The sequence below is a fragment of the Oryx dammah genome, unplaced genomic scaffold, assembly GCF_014754425.2.
Source record: "Oryx dammah isolate SB20612 unplaced genomic scaffold, SCBI_Odam_1.1 HiC_scaffold_18, whole genome shotgun sequence".
Classification (NCBI taxonomy): Eukaryota; Metazoa; Chordata; class Mammalia; order Artiodactyla; family Bovidae; genus Oryx; species Oryx dammah.
The window spans coordinates 77,886,572-77,904,772 of NW_024070202.1; the positions used below are offsets into that span (position 1 = coordinate 77,886,572).

The window sequence follows — 18,201 nt, forward strand, 5'->3', positions numbered from 1 at the left end:
AAAAAGTCTCTACTATTCAAAGTTTCTGAAGTTTGTTTTCTATTCCCAAAAATGTTTGTTCTAGAATATATAGAAAGTCCTCTAGAGTTTCTTGAAGACATTTTACTGTCATATTTTTACATGTGCTTTATACTAGGGAGGAATTTAATCTATTTTTTTCCCTTTTCTGGTTGCACAGTCAGCTGTGTTGGCATCATTAACTGAGTAGTCCATTCTTTTCCAACTGAGTCAAGGTGCCATCTTTGTCATATAAATCTCACACAACCTTAGGTCTTCTTCTGCATAATGCAAGTGTTGAAAAAGAGTTCTCTTTAACAGTTTTGAAAGCTTTACTAGAGGTTTCTCACAAGTTCTTAAGAAAACTCGGGTTAGGAAGCAGACACAGTCACAATCAGACATGCACATTTTGTGGGGACTTCTCAACTAATGTGTGCACTGAGCTTCTCTAGGGCAATGCTTGGAAGGCTGCTCAGATTCAGCCAGGAATGGCACCAGAGAAGCTCTTGTAGGTGCCTAAGAAGGAGCACAGGGGCTGCTGTTGGGATGGTGTGGGGGTGGGGGAGCTTATTTGACCCATGACTCAAATGAACAAGACACACTGAACTATTCTTTCAGGAGGGGCCTTTGAGGGTTGAAGGGCCAGGACACATTCAATGGAATCTCATGATACTGTGGTTCCTACCTACTAATTCAGACTCTGCAGATGTAGCAAGGGATATTTAAAGTGTGTTATCCAGGACTTCTTAAGTTCCATAAAACTCTACAATTACACTTAATACCCACTTGGCCAAACTCTAAACATGCTCCAAGAGGCCTCCCTCCCACCTCTACCTCCTCTTGCTAAAGACCTGAAAACAGATTTCTGCCACCCAGGTTGTGTCTGCTTGGAAAGGGAGAGGGCACGGCAGGGGCAGAAGGACAGGAGGAGCCTGCTTTGCAGTTAGCAGAGGTTCTCAGAAATTCTGGCTTGAGAGGGCCCAGAATTTCTGGTTATGATACTAATAGGTTAAATTTGTCACCATCACGAACTTGAAATGAACACTCGGACCTTCTGGTGGTTGCACAGAAACTGACTAAACAACATCGGATCTCTAACTCTGGCTTCTGAAAGTTCTTCTCACACTGACAGTTACGTCAAGAGTGACTCATACCACGACTTCTTAGAACGATACAGTAACGAACAGTGCACGGCGACACGGGCGTGCTTACTCCCAAGAGTTCACCTTTTTCAGTTGTTTAGTGCATCTTAGATTTGCTCTGGGGAAAGTGGTATTCAGAATCACTGAGACAGATAAAGAATTTTCAGTGGTGATTTCAGAGAGAACAATGAGGAGAAACTTAACTGACACTCAACAATGATCTCCATTTTTCTGAATCCCAAATATTCTGAACTAAAAATTAAAATGAGATTGAAACTCTCACAACCAAGGAGTTTGAATTGAATATTATTCCTTCTATTCATCCATCAATCCACCTACCCACCCACCCCTCTACCCATCCATTCACCCACCTGCCCATCTATCCATCCATTTATCCATCCATCCACCCACCCATCCACTCGTCTACTCATCCATTCACCCTCCCTTCTTCCTTCTCTCCCTCCTGTCCTTTGTTTCTTTTCTTCCTTCCACACATATTTATTGAGTGCAAAGTCTGTAACTAGGAAAGTAAGACCTCGATCTCTCAAATAAATAGTAAGGAGTTAGTAAGTAATAAATAGTGAAACAAATAGTAAGGAGTTACACGTGTACAATATAAATCTAAAATATACTTTATTTTAGAGAGTGGTAAGTTCTGTCAATATAATGAGTTAAGATGTTAAATGGAGAGTTATAACTGGCTGGGCTGTTTTAAATTGAGTGCTCAGGGAAGGCCCTTAGAGGAGATGTTTCAGCTGGAACATGAATCTTTCCTATCCAGGCATAAAGATCTGAAAATACATGCATTGTGTACTATTCATAATTTATTAGACATAAAAGTAAGTTTGGAGCTTTCCACATTTACAGTTTTATTTTTTATACCTCCATTCAAAATAGATGAGAACTTTTTACCTGGCATTTCTGTATGCACTATTTTATGCAAGTGGGACATTTAATATAATGAACACCCTTACTGTCTGTGGTGGTGGTGGTGGTGTAGTCGCTAAGTTGTGTCAGACTCTTGTGACCCTATGGACTGTAGCATGCCAGGCTCCTCTGTCCATGGGATTTTCCAGGCAAGAGTACTGGAGTGGGTTGCCATTACCTTCTCCGAACCCACTGTCTATAGTCCACCACTAAATTTTGCTCATTTTTTCATTCTTCTGAAATAACTTTTCATTCCCACTGCTTCCACCTGAGTTTGATTCTTTATCCTCTTTTCAAACAATTATTTCAAAGAACTGCCACTTAAATGTGACACCTCCAATTTCCACTCCAATTCATCTGCTTATAACCAGAGTTGACTTTCTAGAATACAGACCTACTCAAGACATTCTTTCCCCTAAAAAATACACTGACATTTTCATGATAGAACCCAAAGTCCCTCAGTTCAGTTCAGTTCAGTCACTCAGTCGTGTCTGACTCTTTGTGACCCCATGAATCGCAGCACGCCAGGCCTCCCTGTCCATCACCAACTCCGGGAGTTTACCCAAACTCATGTCCATCAAGTCAGTGATGCCATCCAGCCATCTCATCCTCTGTCATCCCCTTCTCTTCCTGCCCCTAATCCCTCCCAGCATCAGGGTCTTTTCCAATGAGTCAACTCTTTGCATCAGGTGGCCAAAGTATTGGAGTTTCAGCTTCAGCATCAGTCCTTTCAATGAACACCCAGGACTGGTCTCCTTTAGAATGGACTGGTTGGATCTCCTTGCTGTCCAAGGGACTCTCAAGAGTCTTCTCCAACACCACAGTTCAAAAGTATCAATTCTTTGGCACTCAGCCTTCTTCACAGTCCAACTCTCACATCCATACACGACTACTGGAAAAACCATAGACTTGACTAAACAGACCTTTGTTGGCAAAGTAATGTCTCTGCTTTTGAGTATGCTATCTAGGTTGGTCATAACTCTCCTTCCAAGGAGTAAGTGTCTTTTAATTTCATGGCTGCAGTCACCATCTGCAGTGATTTTGGAGCCCCCAAAAATAAAGTCTGACACTGTTTCCACTGTTTCCCCATCTATTTCCCATGAAGTGATGGGACCAGATGCCATGATCTTCATTTTCTGAATGTTGAGTGTTAGGCCAACTTTTTCACTTTCCTCTTTCACTTTCATCAAGAGGGCTTTTTAGCTCCTCTTCACTTTCTGCCATAAGGGTGGTGTCATCTGCATATCTGAGGTTATTGATATTTCTCCCGGTGATCTTGATTCCAGCTTGTGCTTCTTCTAGCCCAGCGTTTCTCAGATGTACTCTGCATATAAGTTAAATAAGCAGGCTGACAATATACAGCCTTGACGTACTCCTTTTCCTATTTGGAACCAGTCTGTTGTTCCACGTCCAGTTCTAACTGTTGCTTCCTGACCTGCATGTAGGTTTCTCAAGAGGCAGGTCAGGTGGTCTGGGATTCCCATCTCTTTCAGAATTTTTCACAGTTGATTGTGATCCACACAGTCAAAGGCTTTGGCATAGTCAATAAAGCAGAAATAGATGTTTCTCTGGAACTCTCTTGCTTTTTCAATGATCCAGCAGATGTTGGCAATTTGATCTCTGGTTCCTTCAGCTTGAACATCTGGAAGTTCACAGTTCACATATTGAGGAAGCCTGGCTAAAGCCCAAAGTCCCTAGATGCCATTAAATGCCCTTCCCTATCTGGTGAAAGAAGCCTTTACAGCTTTTCTTTTCTCTGTTTTGGAGTCAAACACAGCTGTCATCTGTTTGTTCACCTGCCATCCTTCTGTGAATTTCGGGCCCTCTCCCTGGAAGTTTCTTTTCCCCATCTCTGCCAGCCAACTATTCTCACTCATTTTTAAAGCTCCTTATACCTAATACTGATAACTATGTAATGTGCTAAGTGCTATAATAGAAGTACAGATAGCATTTATCACATTGTATTGCAATTTGCCCAGAGGGGAAATAGAGGGGGCTAGAACCTACTGCAGTCAGGTTTCCCGAGTTCCAACCTCAGCTTGGTCTGTGATTATCTCTCTGAGTTTGCTAATGTTTGCACCTTATTTTCTTCTATAGCCTGGGTTTCTCCTATACCTCTGGGGAGAAGGCAATGGCACCCCACTCCAGTACTCTTGCCTGGAAAATCCCATGGACGGAGGAACCTGGTGGGCTACAGTCCATGGGGTCGCTAACAGTCGGACATGCCTGAGTGACTTCCCTTTCACTTTTCACTTTCATGCACTGGAGAAGGAGGTGGCGACCCACTCCAGTGTTTTTGCCTGGAGAATCCCAGGGACGGGGGAGCCTGGTGGGCTGCCGTCTATCGGGTCACACAGAGTCGGACATGACTGAAGTGACTTAGCAGCATGGGGCTGTTGGAAGTGTCTAGAATAGTGTTTGGCATGTTTAACAAATTTTCAATGAATGTTTTATTGTTTAGCTTTATATTCACTTCTGTATCTTGAGAGACATAAAATCAGCATACAATGATGATTAAAAGCGTAAAAAGATCAGCATGAGTACCTCTGCTGCTGCTTCTGCTAAGTCGCTTCAGTCGTGTCCTACTCTGTGCGACCCCACAGACGGCAGCCCACCAGACTTCCCCACCCCTGGGATTCTCCAGGCAAGAACACTGGAGTGGGTTGCCATTTTCTTCTCCAATGCATGAAAGTGAAAAGTGAAAGTGAAGTCACTCAATCGTGCCCGACTCTTAGCGACCCCATGGACTGCAGCCTACCAGGCTCTTCTGTCCATGGATTTTCCAGGCAAGAGTACTGGAGTGGGGTGCCATTGCCTTCTCCTCATTAATATGCAAATAGAAATCATAATCAAAGAATAAAGATAAGGAATTTGGAATATTACTTTAAGATTTCTGGATCAAAGACACATACAATGGACACATACAATTAAGGAAATGTTAATACTTTTAGTGGATGAACTGAAAGTCCTGAATTGTATAGGCTCTTTCAGATATTTTTAATCCCTGTCATGCACCCCTCATGGGTTTCCCACCATTTTTTGTCCCACTCTGTGACCCTGGGGATAGGCCATTATTGCTGCAATAGTTGGAGATTCCTTGCCCTCTGGTCCATGGTTGGCTTGGCCAGTGGGACTGGTGGGTGGAAGAAGGACATTGTGCTATTTCCTGGCCTTTCTCGACCTGACTTAGGGAGGGCAGGGCTGTGTCCATATGTGACCACAGTTCCTATGGGAGGCCCAATGGGGTTCCAGCTCCACCTCCTCTCTCTTACTTGGCAGGAGTGTTAGCCTTGCATGTTTTAACAATGTCCTTATCAACTTGGAAATTCTGTGGTACAAATGTTGCTAGAGTTGCTCCAGGTTTCTGCTTAAAACCCATCAATCCCCACCTTTAGCAGGAATTAACATAAACCTTTAAGTTAAAGTGTCCAGAGATAAGAAAGATAGCTACAAAACACCAGAAGGAACCAGTTGGGAACAAGATGGCAATTAATCTGACCTCTGACAGACCCTGAATCTCATCAGACACTGATATCTACTACATTAGCATACTAGACAAAACACTTACCACTCCAGTACTATTGCCTGGAAAATCCCATGGACAGAGGAACCCGGTAGGCTACAGTCCATGGGGTCGCAAAAAGTCGGACATGACTGAGTGACTTCACTTTCTTTTCACTTTCACCCTTGACCATGACTGGATATTAAGTATCAAAAAAGGTTAGGCGTGTGGCATCACACTCCCTTGAAAAAGCCTTGCTCCTTCCCCAGTAGACTAAAGCATAAGTCTCTTCATCATTAGCCTTATTTCTTCTCCTTTTGTCTTTACTCCTAAAAATTAAATCCCTCCCATCTGGTGGGTTAGATGTTGATTGGTGAACTTAGTCCTTGCTTCTCCATTCTTTGGTTATTGAATAAAGCTTGTGCTGTATCATTCTCAGCTTCAGTTTTGTTATTTGGCTGCTCTGACCAAAGGGAAGGGGAAAAAGAACCCTTCTCCTGTGCCACTGCAGAGAGCCTCCGGAGCTAGGGCCAAAGCAGGGTTCATACAACCTAACTGGGTAATACAAATGAGTAATGAAACAATTATGGGAAGTCCTTTTAGGCTGAAGTTCAAAAAAATATATATATTTTTTCAGTTTACTTATTATGTGTGTATAGAATCTTCACCATATTTATTCATGATAGTATCTCTCAGCACTTCACCAGAAACAAAGGGAAGGAGGTAGAAACCTCCTTTTGATTTCCAGGCTGCATCCTAGCATATGCAAAGCTCACACACAGCAAACAGGAAGCAGAGAATTTCAAGTAGCTACAGTCAGGGAGGAGCCAGCAGGGGAAGGACCTGGGGTCAGAGGCCTCTTTGCCCATCTCTGGGGTACTGCCTGGCCTGGAGGTGACAGAGGCCCATGGTGCAGGCGCAGTGTGTGTAGGGCGACCTTGTGTCAGCAGCAAGCAGAGTGTGGGCATCATGCAGAGCTCAGTGCAAAGCTCCCAGGGACGTGTGTGTTTGTCGCCAACATTGTAAGGGAGTTACAACCACAGATGACAAATGAAAGTGTGACCTTTGAACAATTAACTGCCCCTGGATTATAGGAGCCCTCTGTCTTAATGGCCCTGGTAGAAGGAAGTGGCTCATGTGGCTTGTGGAACAAGCCTTATTCATGCACCCAAAAGAACTGTTCTTTTGAACACCTTAAGTGCCAGGCCTGTGCTAGAGTAAAATAAGACAGATCCATCTCTGCTTTCATGGAGCTTACTCTCTAGGGGGACACAGACAAAACAGAGTGTGGGACACAGAGGAAGGCCAGTGAAAAGATAAAGAACTTGAATAATAATTTAAAAAATGACCTGTGCAAAGAGGCCTCTTCTAGCCACACACAAGCAACGTTTCCATCCAGGGTGATGGTTAATCCTGTAAAGCTGATAGATTTTCTCTCTGTTTATTTCTGGCCTATAGGCCTATCTGCGGAGGGAAGAGAGGACAGGGGGCGGGAGTCACTTCCCTTCCAGGCAGACTCCTGTCCTGGCCCAACCTGTGTTAGGGACAATTTCCAGCTTCACAAAGTCAAGGCTCTGACTGTAAGGAGCCCTGTAATCTTCTGGTCTCTGTTTTCTCATGAGTGATGTGTTTGTTGGTCATGGTACATGTCATCTTCCTCACCGCCCATGTGGACTGTGGGACGAAGTGTCCTGGGGAGTGAGGGAAGGAAGAGGGCCAGACATCTGGGATCAGCCACAGCCCCACCCACTCGGCCGATGGGTCAGCGCCACCTGGCTGGGCCAACGCCTGAGAACTCAGGGTTCAGGTTTCCTCAGTGGCGCCGTCCCGCCCCCGCCCTCACTACCACAGTCACAGTGACAAAGCCTCAGGCAGGGGCCTCAGCACCCACTTGCTGCCACACTTTGTGCAAGGCCTGGAGTGACTTCATTCGGCTGTTGAACCTTCCTGGGTGCACTACTGTCAAAATGGCCCAGCACTTGGGTGCCCTCACTTTTCTTGGTAAAACCATTTGCCCTGGGGTGCAGAACGGCTCACAGGAAAACATCCAGAAGGAATAACTGCAGTGCTACCATCTGATTCAAATGCCCACAGCCCAGCAGGGCTTCCTTTTCAAAGCTAAAGCAGACTTGGCCCCAGTGGCTCAAGTTCTGTCCACTGGTTGTGACTGCCTCTCTCCCCTATGACCTCTGAGGCACTAATGAAACACGAGCCCCACCCTGTGTGAGGGTCATGGTTCAATCTGGGACCAGTTCTGGCTTTGCATTTGGGTTTTTCTGTCAGTCAGGGGCTTAGGAGACGGAGGTTCAGAGTCAGAGCCTCAGGGCAGAGAGGAGGTCCCAGATTGCTCCATAACAACTCACCATTCAATGTGAACTCTCACCTGCCTGAGCTCTGTTCAGATTGCTAGTTGCTCAGAAAGTTCCCTGCCATTTTGCTTCTGGGCTACACAGCAAATATTTCCAAGGTAGAAACAGCAGTGGGTGAAAGTCCTCAAGTCCTTTCCTTTGCAAAGACAGCAGGTAACTAGCACTTTGGGCCAGACTTTGTTACATTTTGACTTCTATGAAGGATCCATCCAGAGAGCTTTGCTAATTCTTACAACATCTCTGAGGTTTCCTTCCCCCAGGTTCTCAGGTGTAACTGACACATCAAAACGGCCTCATCCAGCCGGAGATGTTCAAAGACAACAGGGCCTGCCTGAGGACAGGGTCCAGGCAGCTGGCAAGGCATCTGCTGAGGCCGCTCTCAAGTGGTAACGAGTGGGCCAGAAGGCCAGCGAGCCTCCTGTGCATTCCCCCAGGACTTTTTGTCTGTAGCCTTCCCTATGTCACTCCTGGGCTTGGCCCCAAGGTTTCCTCCAGAACACTCGGTCCCCTTCACACCACTAGGGCACTTAACCTCATGAACCTCCGTCACCATCCAAACACAGCTCCTGTGATCATCCCCTGATGTCCTAAGCTCTGTCCTCCCAATCCTGTGCTCTGGATCCCTGGGGACCCCCTTCTATTGTCTGTATGCCCCCTCCAGCTTCTGCCTTCTTCCCCACGAGCAGGGCTTCACGGGAGCACCTCCATTCCTGCCCTACTCCTCCCAAGCTGGGGCACTCTGGGCACTCATTCTCAGCTTCCCCCAAGGCCCTGGGGCCCTGGCCACCCTGGCCTCATCAGTATCCTCCACCTCTGCGAGTTCTCATCTCCTCCTCTCCTCCTTCCTCCTGGGCCAGTCTGCCTGTGATGTTGTTGCTGTTCAGTTGCTCAGTCGTGTCCAGCTCTTTGTGGCACCATGGACTGCAGCATGCCAGGCTTCCCTGTCCTTCACCAACTCCCGGAGCTTGCTCAAACTCATGTCTGTTGAGTCAGTGATGCCATCCAACCATCTCATCCTCTGTGGTCCCCGTCTCCTCCTGCCCTCGATCTTCCCCAGCATCAAGGTCTTTTCCAATGAGTCAGATCTTAGCATCAGGTGGCCAAAGTATTGGAGCTTTAGCTTTAGCATCAGTCCTTCCAATGAATATTCAGGATTGATTTCCTTTAGAATGGACTGGTTGGATCTCCTTGCAGTCCAGGGGACACTCAAGAGTCTTCTCCAACACCACAGTTCAAAAGCATCAATTCTTCAATGCTCAGCCTTCTTTACATCCAACTCTCACATCCATACATGACAACTGTAAAAACATAGCTTTGACTATACAGACCTTTGTCAGCAATGTAATGTCTCTGCTTTTTAATATGCTGTCTGTGTTTGTCATAGCTTTTCTTCCAAGGAGCAAGCATCTTTTAATTTCATGACTGTGTTAGTATTTCCCAATCTCAGTTTCCAGCCCAGATTTCCAGGGCAATATTCCAGGTATTTACTAATATACCCACCTGTTTATAATGGAACCTGCAATTTCTACCTGTCAAAGAGTGAATTCTTCCTCTTTCCTCTAAGTATTGTCTATTTCATGTAATTCTCATCACAGTGAACATCCCAAACCATCCCATGGTGCAACCAGAAACCTTGAACTTTTTCTATATTTCTCTCTCCCTCTCACCTCAACAGTCAAACAGTAAAACAACTAGCTGAGTCTCTTCTCCCTCTGAGACGTTCTTAAGGTTAGTCCTCTCCTTTCTCAGACCCCACCTCTGCCTCAGTTTGAATTCTGTTTCTCTCTGTGATGTACCAACCACTCTGGAGCTCGTCTCAGCTCTTTCCAGCCTTTTGTCCTTAAAATTTTCCCTGCGCTATGGCAAGATTTACTTTTTAAAAACACAAACCCAGTCACAGTATTTTTATGTGATGAGCCCATCTGCCTCTCTCTTTGTCTCCAGCCTCATTCCCACAACCCCCAAAGCCATTCTCTGTTCTGATCTGTCTACACTGCTTGCCAAAGGCTCCATTTCCTCTCACACCTTTCAATTCTTGTTTCCAATATTGGCTCCTTAAAACACTTTTCTTCTCTGCTCTGTTGTAAAGATTGGCACATATATCCACTCCTTTTCATTAAAAAAAAAAAAATAGCAAAGGAAAAAAAAAAAGACAGCACAATTATTCCCTTTTTATGAGATTCCCTGGTTTTATTCCCCACTGCACCATCCCCTACCTTGGGTTTAGTGAGACACTTTCCTTCATGATTTAATACAATTTCCAGGCTTATATATGTATCTCAGACTTGCACACACACATGTATTATATATGTATAACTTGGCATTTAAGATACTATAGTGGAATTACAGATTTACTCATGTGCTCTCTCCCTTTGAGGGAAGAAATCTCGTTCACTTCACTTCTGTATTCGCCCAACACACAGCATGTACTTGATTTACAATTGTTCAGTTAACGAATGTATCCCCACAACACCCAGCAAAGTCCTATATGCTGTAATGTTTGTGAAAGCATTTCCTCAGTGACTGCTAACTCTAATTCATGACCTCTAAGACACCATCTTAAATTTCATGCACATAGACTGAGAGAACTGGGGAATTATATGAAGTATAATCTGTGTACCTATATAGTCTTTAAAACATTATTTATTGACTCATTTATTTTTGGCTGTGCTGGGTCTCCATGGATGCGTGTGGGCTTTTTCTAGATGTGAGTGGGGCTGTTCTCTAGTTGTGCTGTGTGCATTTCTCATTGTGGTGGCTTCTCTTGTGGCAAAACAATGAGCTCTGGGTGTGCAGGCTTCAGTAGCTGCAGCACACGGGCCCAGCAGTTGCAGTTTGTGGGCTCTAGAGCTCTTGGGCTGCAGTAGTTGTTGCCCTGAGGCATGTGGAATCTTCCCAGACCAAGGATCAAACCTGTGTACCCTGCATGAGCAGGAGGATTCTTAACCACTGGACCCAGGGAAGTCCCACATATATTCTTGTTTCATGGGGCTATGGTACTCTCCACTGTCCGAGTGAAACCTACCGGAATGTGACTAAGTTAGAGCTGGTCTTCAATTCTTAGCCCTAAATCTTATCCAAAGTGACTTACTGCTCTGCCCACACCATCAGGGGTGTTTCTGCCTCCCAAGCTACATCATCCACTTATTTGATAAGTTACAAGAAAAGGAACAACAAGGGCAAAAAGCAACAAAAAAGCAACAACATTTGCTTCTTCACTTGGGCCAAACACTTGAAACACATCCCCTGAGCAGGCACATGCCTTGCTCAGCTCAAGAGCTGACTCATACAAATCAGTGAAGTTAGATCACTCCTTCACATCACACACAAAAATAAACTCAAATGGCTTGAAGACGCAAATATAACACTTGACACTATAAAACTCCTAAAAGAGAACACAGGCAAAACATTCTCTAACATAAATTGACCAATGTTTTCTTATGTCAGTCTCCCAAGGCAAGATAAATAAAAGGAAAAATAAACAAATGGGACCTAATCAAACTTACAAGCTTTTGTACAGCAAAGGAAACCATAAACAAAACAAAAGACCATCTATGGATTAGGAGAAAATATCTGCAAATGATGTGGCTGATAAGGGCTTAATTTCCAAAATGTACAAATATCTCATACAAATAAGCAAAAAGCAAACAATGCAATAAAAAAATGGGCAGAAGATCTCGGGAGACATTTCTCCAAAGAAGACATACAGATGGCCAGTAGGCACGTGAAAGGATGCTCAACATTGATAAGTATTATAGAAATGCAAGTCAAAACTATAATGAGGTACCACCTTACACAGATCAGAATGGCCATCATTTAAAAGTCTACAAATAATAAATGCTGGAGGGAGTGTGGTGAAAAGGGAATCCTCCTACACTGTTGGTGGGAATGTAAACTGATGCAACCACTATGGAGAACAGTATGGAGGTTCCTCAAAATACTAAAAATAGAGTTACCATATGATCCAGCAACCCCATGCCTGGGCATATATCTGGACAAAAGAAGAATTCAAAAAGATATATGTACCCTTATGTTCGAAAAGGTACATGAATCCTTATGTTCATAGCCACACTATTTATAATTGCCATTACATGGCAACAACCTAAATGTCCATCAAGAGGTGAATGGATAAAGAAGATGTGGTGCATACACGATGGAATACTACTCAGCCACAAAAAGAAAGAAAGAATGCCATTTGCAGCAATCTGGATGGACCTAGAGAGTATCACGCTAAAGGAAGTAAGTCAGAAAGAGAAAGACAAACACCAGATGATATCACTTAAACGGAGAATCTAAAATACAACACAAATGAACTTATCTTTGAAACAGAAACAGACTCACACATAAGAGAACAGATGGGAGGAGGGATGGGTTGGGAGGTTGGGATTAGCAGATGCAAAGTATTATATATAGAATGGATAAACAACAAGGTCTTATTATATTGCACAGGGAACTATATTCAATATCTTAAGATAAACCATAATGGAAAAGAATATGAAAAATATATATATACATGTATAACTGAATCACTTTATTGTAAAGTAGACATTAACACAACATTCTAAATCAACTATACTTCAATAAAATAAACTTTAAAAAGTTAAAGAAAAAGAAGAACTCAGAGGTGAGAGTGGAGAGAGAAGTTGTGGGCTGTAGCTGGCAGCCTAAGCAGAGATGGGTTGTTCTGATACATGAAATCAAATTATGGGGATTTGGGCTGTAAGCCCAGTGGCCAGGTGTTACCCCAGAAGCTCCCTTCGCCAGCAGCCCCACGACACATCATCAGTAAGTTATGTGAGATAAGAACTGTCAGCAGTCTCCAGGACTCATTTCCCTCCTGATGACAGGAGTTCCTGCAGTGAAATCAGGGGTACTTTTCAAGTCGTGTGTTGGGGTGACAAAACAGGAGAGTGCATGCCTCCTAGTTGTCCCATGCAGTTTTCTGGAGATTTCCACCCATATCTGAGGTATCTCAGCTACAGAAGTGCATAGAATTGACCAATACTCATCTTCGTACTCATTTCAGTAAGTGGTAATTGCCTCAAGATGAGAGGACCAAAGACATGTTGCACTTTTAAGTCAGAAGGATGCTGAGAGATCATCTAACCCAACAGCCTTATTTTAAAGCAAGATGCAGAAGCTGACGGCCACAGTGCAAAAGCCATCAGTCCAAGATCAGAGAATCTCAAATACATGAATACCTTCAAGAAGCCCTCCCCAGGAACGCTTAGGATTTTAGTAGAATTATCAACACTCAGGACCTATATCTACTCACCTCAGTGTTTCTTCAGAAGAAAAACTGTAGTATCTTACATCAATGTGCAGTTGATAGGAAATTTGCAGCATCTTTAGTGATTCATTTTGTATTCTGGGTGAAAACTAGCAGAGAATTTTGTTTCCAGCGCTTTGTTGTTTACTCTCATCACCCCTCATGACATCGGGCCACTGCTTCAAACACAATGATCCTCAAGGAATACCATTGACTTCTGACTGAGAAAGACCAGAACTTTCCAAGATGAGAAAACGAAAATTCCAGCTCTTACCATTCAAGATGGTTTTCTACAAAGGCAGACATGGGGCTGATCTGCACGGTGTAGGTGTCATTGGCAGAGTACTCGAAGAGTCCGTAGTAAGGGTTAAAGAGCTCCTGAGACAGAAGGAAGAAGAATTCTCTCGAAGGACCACTGTAGTCCAGGCTGCAAAGGAAGCAGAGGTCCGGGAAGCTCATTACATGAGGGAGGTGGGGGACCTGTCTCTATGCAGGACCTGGCTTGCCCTTTCAGACTCAGTGCCGGGAAAGTAGAGGGCAGCCTCTGCTCTTTACAATGGATTCCAAGGGAAGTCTAATTTGCTGAAGAAAATGAGGATGCAGTGATTGGTTTGAGGATGATGTTCTTAAACATTTATGGCAGTGTTCCTTAAACTTCTTCCTCAATTATATCACACCTACTGGATAAAACACACAGCTGGTCCACAGCTGGACTTTGTCGTGGGAGACAGAAAAGAATTTCCTGTGATGGTGCATGTGCATGAATTGAAAATACTTTCTGCTAAGTTCATCCTGCTATGCCCTCCTGGGTGGGCTTACTTTCCACGGTTGAGATGGTTTGCTATGAAATCACTGAAAGTACATGAAAAATTTGGTAAGCAGTCATATATGTGCTTCCCTGGAGGCTCAGTCATTAAAGAATCTGCCCACAAGCCTGGAGACCAGAGGACCTGGGTTTGACCCCTGGGTTGGGAAGATCCCCTGGAGCAGGAAATGGCAACCCACTCTAATAGTCTTGCCTGGTAAACCCCATGCTAGAGGGGCCTGGCAGGCTACATCCATGGGATTGCAAGACTTAGCAACTCAACCACTACCACCACCACCAGTCATACATGTGCACTCTTGGGGAAAGAGTTTTTTGATCAGATACTCAGAGGGGTGGGTACACCAAGGGCATACCTTTCAGGGTATAAAATGAAAAAGTAAAGATCTAGTAGATTGGTCTATATTTTGGGCTTATACTTTGACCATGTGACCTCAGATTCTGGAACATGCCAATCATCTTAGGCTTTTGGAGAACATGAAATTCAAAGATTGGCAACACCTGGAGAGAAAGGTCTCCTGGGAGGATATGATCAGAACCACCTTGGGGCAAAGGCTTAGAGCCATCCTGCTCCCTGAGGAAAATCGCTCAAGACCTGGGGGCTTTGTCTACCCACACCGAGGTGTCTACATGGAAGTGCTGGCGGCTCACCCCTCCTCTCCAACAAAGGTGATGTAGAGCTTGTTTCGCTGGAGCTCCTTCCGGGAATAGGCCATCACCTGATTGAAGGTTCCCTCCAACAGGTGGTCTCGACGAATGATGAGCCTAGAAATGAGAAGCCATGTGGGCGGGTGGCTGGGGCTTGGGCTCCAGTGTGTTCTAGGTGAGATGTGGGGGCCCAGGTTGACAGTCTCACTCCCTAGACTCCTCATCAAGGTACAGATTCCATCAGTTCAACCATGGACTTACTCTGACACTCTTTTCAAAATGATAAAAGCACCAGGACAACACATACCAGTTCATAATGGGACACATTCCATCCATATTATACTATCGTCATGATATATATATATCATATATATATTATCAATTCTAAGAAGAATCTCTTAAGCTGAATTCTTAAATTTGGGTTCAGCCTTTCAAGATGAAAATAGTAATCACAGAGCCGGGAGAAACAACTTCTTACTTAGATCCCCAAATCAAAGCTTTTTGACTAATAAGTAGTTAAATTTGTCCCAAAAATATGTAAAGGGAAACATAAGAGTTTTTATTTAGTTCAAGTTTCCTTCTTTTCTGAGAAGGCCTGCCATTGATTTTATACATGGTTTTGTCTGAAATCTACTGTTCTTCCTCTCTCTCCTTACTTTCTCTTCTTGCCTCCCTTTCAATTTCTTAACCTCCTTTCTTCTTTCCAACTTCCTAACTTTTTCTTTCCTCAATTCTATGACCATGACTGATGTCAGACCACGGTATCCGATTTCCAGACAAATATTACCAAGTTATAGAGGAGAAAACGATAGAAACATCTTCCAACTGAATTCAGTGCCAAGCTCAGTGGAGCTCAATTAAATCACTCACTTAGTTTTCCCTGGACCCTGACCAAATCCTTTGGCTTCCAGTTTTCGGTAGAAATTGCGGAGCTTGGCCTCAAAGTCTCTCCTGTAGGGTGAAGGGGCTCTTGCACTGGCTCTCTGTAAACCTGCAGAGAGAAGCACATAGGCTGAAGGTCATCACTTTTTACTGAAGAACAAATATGCAGAGAGCAGTGGTAGTGGGAGGACCAACCAGAGGCACAATCCTTCAGGAAGTTTCCCTATCACTCCCTCCGGCACTTTGATAATACCAGAAATAATATGATGCAGAGAAAAATAAATTCTGATGACAATAAATACTTATATCTTACACTGCATTTCAAATTGTATCTCTCTTCAAAATTCCTGGATGAGTATATTTCTTGGCTTGGATGAGTATATTACTTGTCATTCAGAAATGACATAAACCAAATTAGGCTAAGTTGCTATAAGTGAATATAACTACAGTGGAGCAACCAAGATTGTAATATATGTGTATATTGTACTTCTCTAACTATATTGACCTTGATGCTTATATAAACATACCTGTGCACTAGAGCACAGAGTATCTAGCAGTTTATATTAGATTATTATGTACCACAAAAGCAAAATTATTAAGAATATTATTATTAATAGTAATTCCTTACTCTTTATAGAAGGAACTTTTATATCACTTAGAATGCTTTGTAAATGCTTTATTATCTTTATACAGCTTTCAGTGAAAAAAGGACTGGAACATTCCTCTGCAAGTTTCCCAGATGGCTAGGATCACAGTTTGCTCTTGCAACAACAAATGTTTAGTTTATGTTCCAGATATTGAATTTATAATCTTGAGAAGACTGACACCATCAAACTCACAGAAATGAGAATATAATTACAGGTTGAGACGATTGCTACCCATAAAGGAAGAGAACTCAGTTCTCTGAGATCACAGGACACTCTAGCCAAATTCAGGAAGGTTTCCCTGGGAAACATGTGAAGAATAAGTAGGCATGAATTAGACTGACTGAGTTAGGAAAGGCTTCTGTTTAGCTAAGAGAAGAGATGAGCTGGGAGAAGATTCTAGGTAGAGCACCAGCATGTGCAAAGGTACTGAGGCAGGGTGGAAAGCGGTGCTCCAGTTTATCTGGAGCACAGGGAGTGAGGACCAGAATGATATAAAACAAAGCTTGGGAGGTGGGCAGGAGACAGGTCAAATAGGATAAGGTATTTTCTTTTAAATAATTAAATGATTTTTTTAAATGTTAAACACAACAGAAAGTTAGTGTGTAGGGGTCAAGATGACGCATCTGGAGTTATAGAAACCTCAGTCTTTCTGCAGTAGAGAGAGAAAACCAGAGAGGTCCAGAATGGATTTGGCCCACCTAAACTGGATTAGGGTGGTGTCAGTGGAGATGAGAATAGGATAGATTGGAGATGTGTTTAGGAGGCAGTGAACTGGATATAGGTAGTAAGTAAAGGTGAGTTTCAGACATTATAATGCAATGGACTTTGGTGACATTCACTGAGATGGGGACAAATGGAAGAAGCACAAATTTATGGGGAGATCACAAGCTTGGTCTTTGATGGTGGTACCTTTGACTATTTGATTGGAAAGAGACATAGTTTGAAAGAGAGGAGAATAAAACCTGGCACTGAGTCTTGAGGATGGTAGGAAGGGAAGGATGAGTCTGCAGAGGTAGCCAAAGACATAGATGAAATGCCTACAGTGGTGTCACCGAAGCTAACTGAAGAGGTGACTTATGAGAAGGAACCAGGCCACCACTTGAAGAGGAAAGTGTCTTTACTGAAATGCCAGGTTTCAGAATGTAGGTAAAACTAGAATACAAGTCTGCAGGTGCAAGTATAATTTTCTTCTAGCAGATTTCAGTGCATTTTATAAGATGACTTTCTCACTGCTGGTACTACCACTTATCCCCATGGTCACTACTATTCATTTCTTTAATAATTTATGCTTCATGAGGTGCTTTGGCATGCATGAGTCACTATCTCTGTTGCCTCAGGTAAAAGTCATAAAGGTCTAGAAATGTGGGAATTGTAAAATTTAGCATCAAATATTTGCATTACACACTCTGAGATCCTGTGATCAAAGCTAGGAGAGTAAAGAATTAAGGACTTTGATACATAAATTGGATGATTGTTTGAATTCATGGTGTCAGTAATGTCTGACACCAGACAGCTATTCGGAATGTTGATTCCTTTAAAAAAAAAAACTTACCCAAATAATTCTCATTTAGTGAATAACTCTTCATACTCCCTTAGTTTTTCTATTTGCAAGATGGTATCTTCACCATGTAATGATGTCAAAACCATACTCTAGTGTCGGAAGTTTGGACCAAAGTGTAGATACGTTGGGGCTTGCCAGGTGGCTCTGTGGTAAAGAACCCACCTGCCAATGCAGGAGACCTAAGAGAGATGGGTTTGATCCCTGGGTCAGGAAGATCCCCTAAAGGAGGGCATGGCAACCCACTTCAGTATTCTTACCTAGAGAATCTCATGGACAGAGGAACCTGGCTGGCTACAGTCCATGAGTCTGCAAAGTCAGACACGACTTAGAATGCATGCACAGAGAAACATTATCAGACTGGGGCCAAACGTCATGCAGACACACAAGTCCCCTAAATGGGAGTGCTCTGCTTTCCAGAAGCAAGTCATCCTGTG

General features: G+C 43.5%; 1 protein-coding gene across 1 annotated transcript in view; it reads right to left on the minus strand.

Moving 5' to 3' along the window:
* HECW1 (HECT, C2 and WW domain containing E3 ubiquitin protein ligase 1) overlaps nucleotides 1-18,201 on the minus strand; it is a 264,354-nt gene that overhangs the window by 47,371 nt on the left and 198,782 nt on the right. Inside the window, exons 19-21 of the mRNA XM_040260566.1 lie at nucleotides 15,548-15,668; nucleotides 14,681-14,794; nucleotides 13,481-13,633 (exon numbers count right to left, since the gene is read on the minus strand). Of these exons, the coding sequence (XP_040116500.1) occupies nucleotides 13,481-13,633; nucleotides 14,681-14,794; nucleotides 15,548-15,668 (388 nt within the window). The remainder of the gene's footprint in view (nucleotides 1-13,480; nucleotides 13,634-14,680; nucleotides 14,795-15,547; nucleotides 15,669-18,201) is intronic.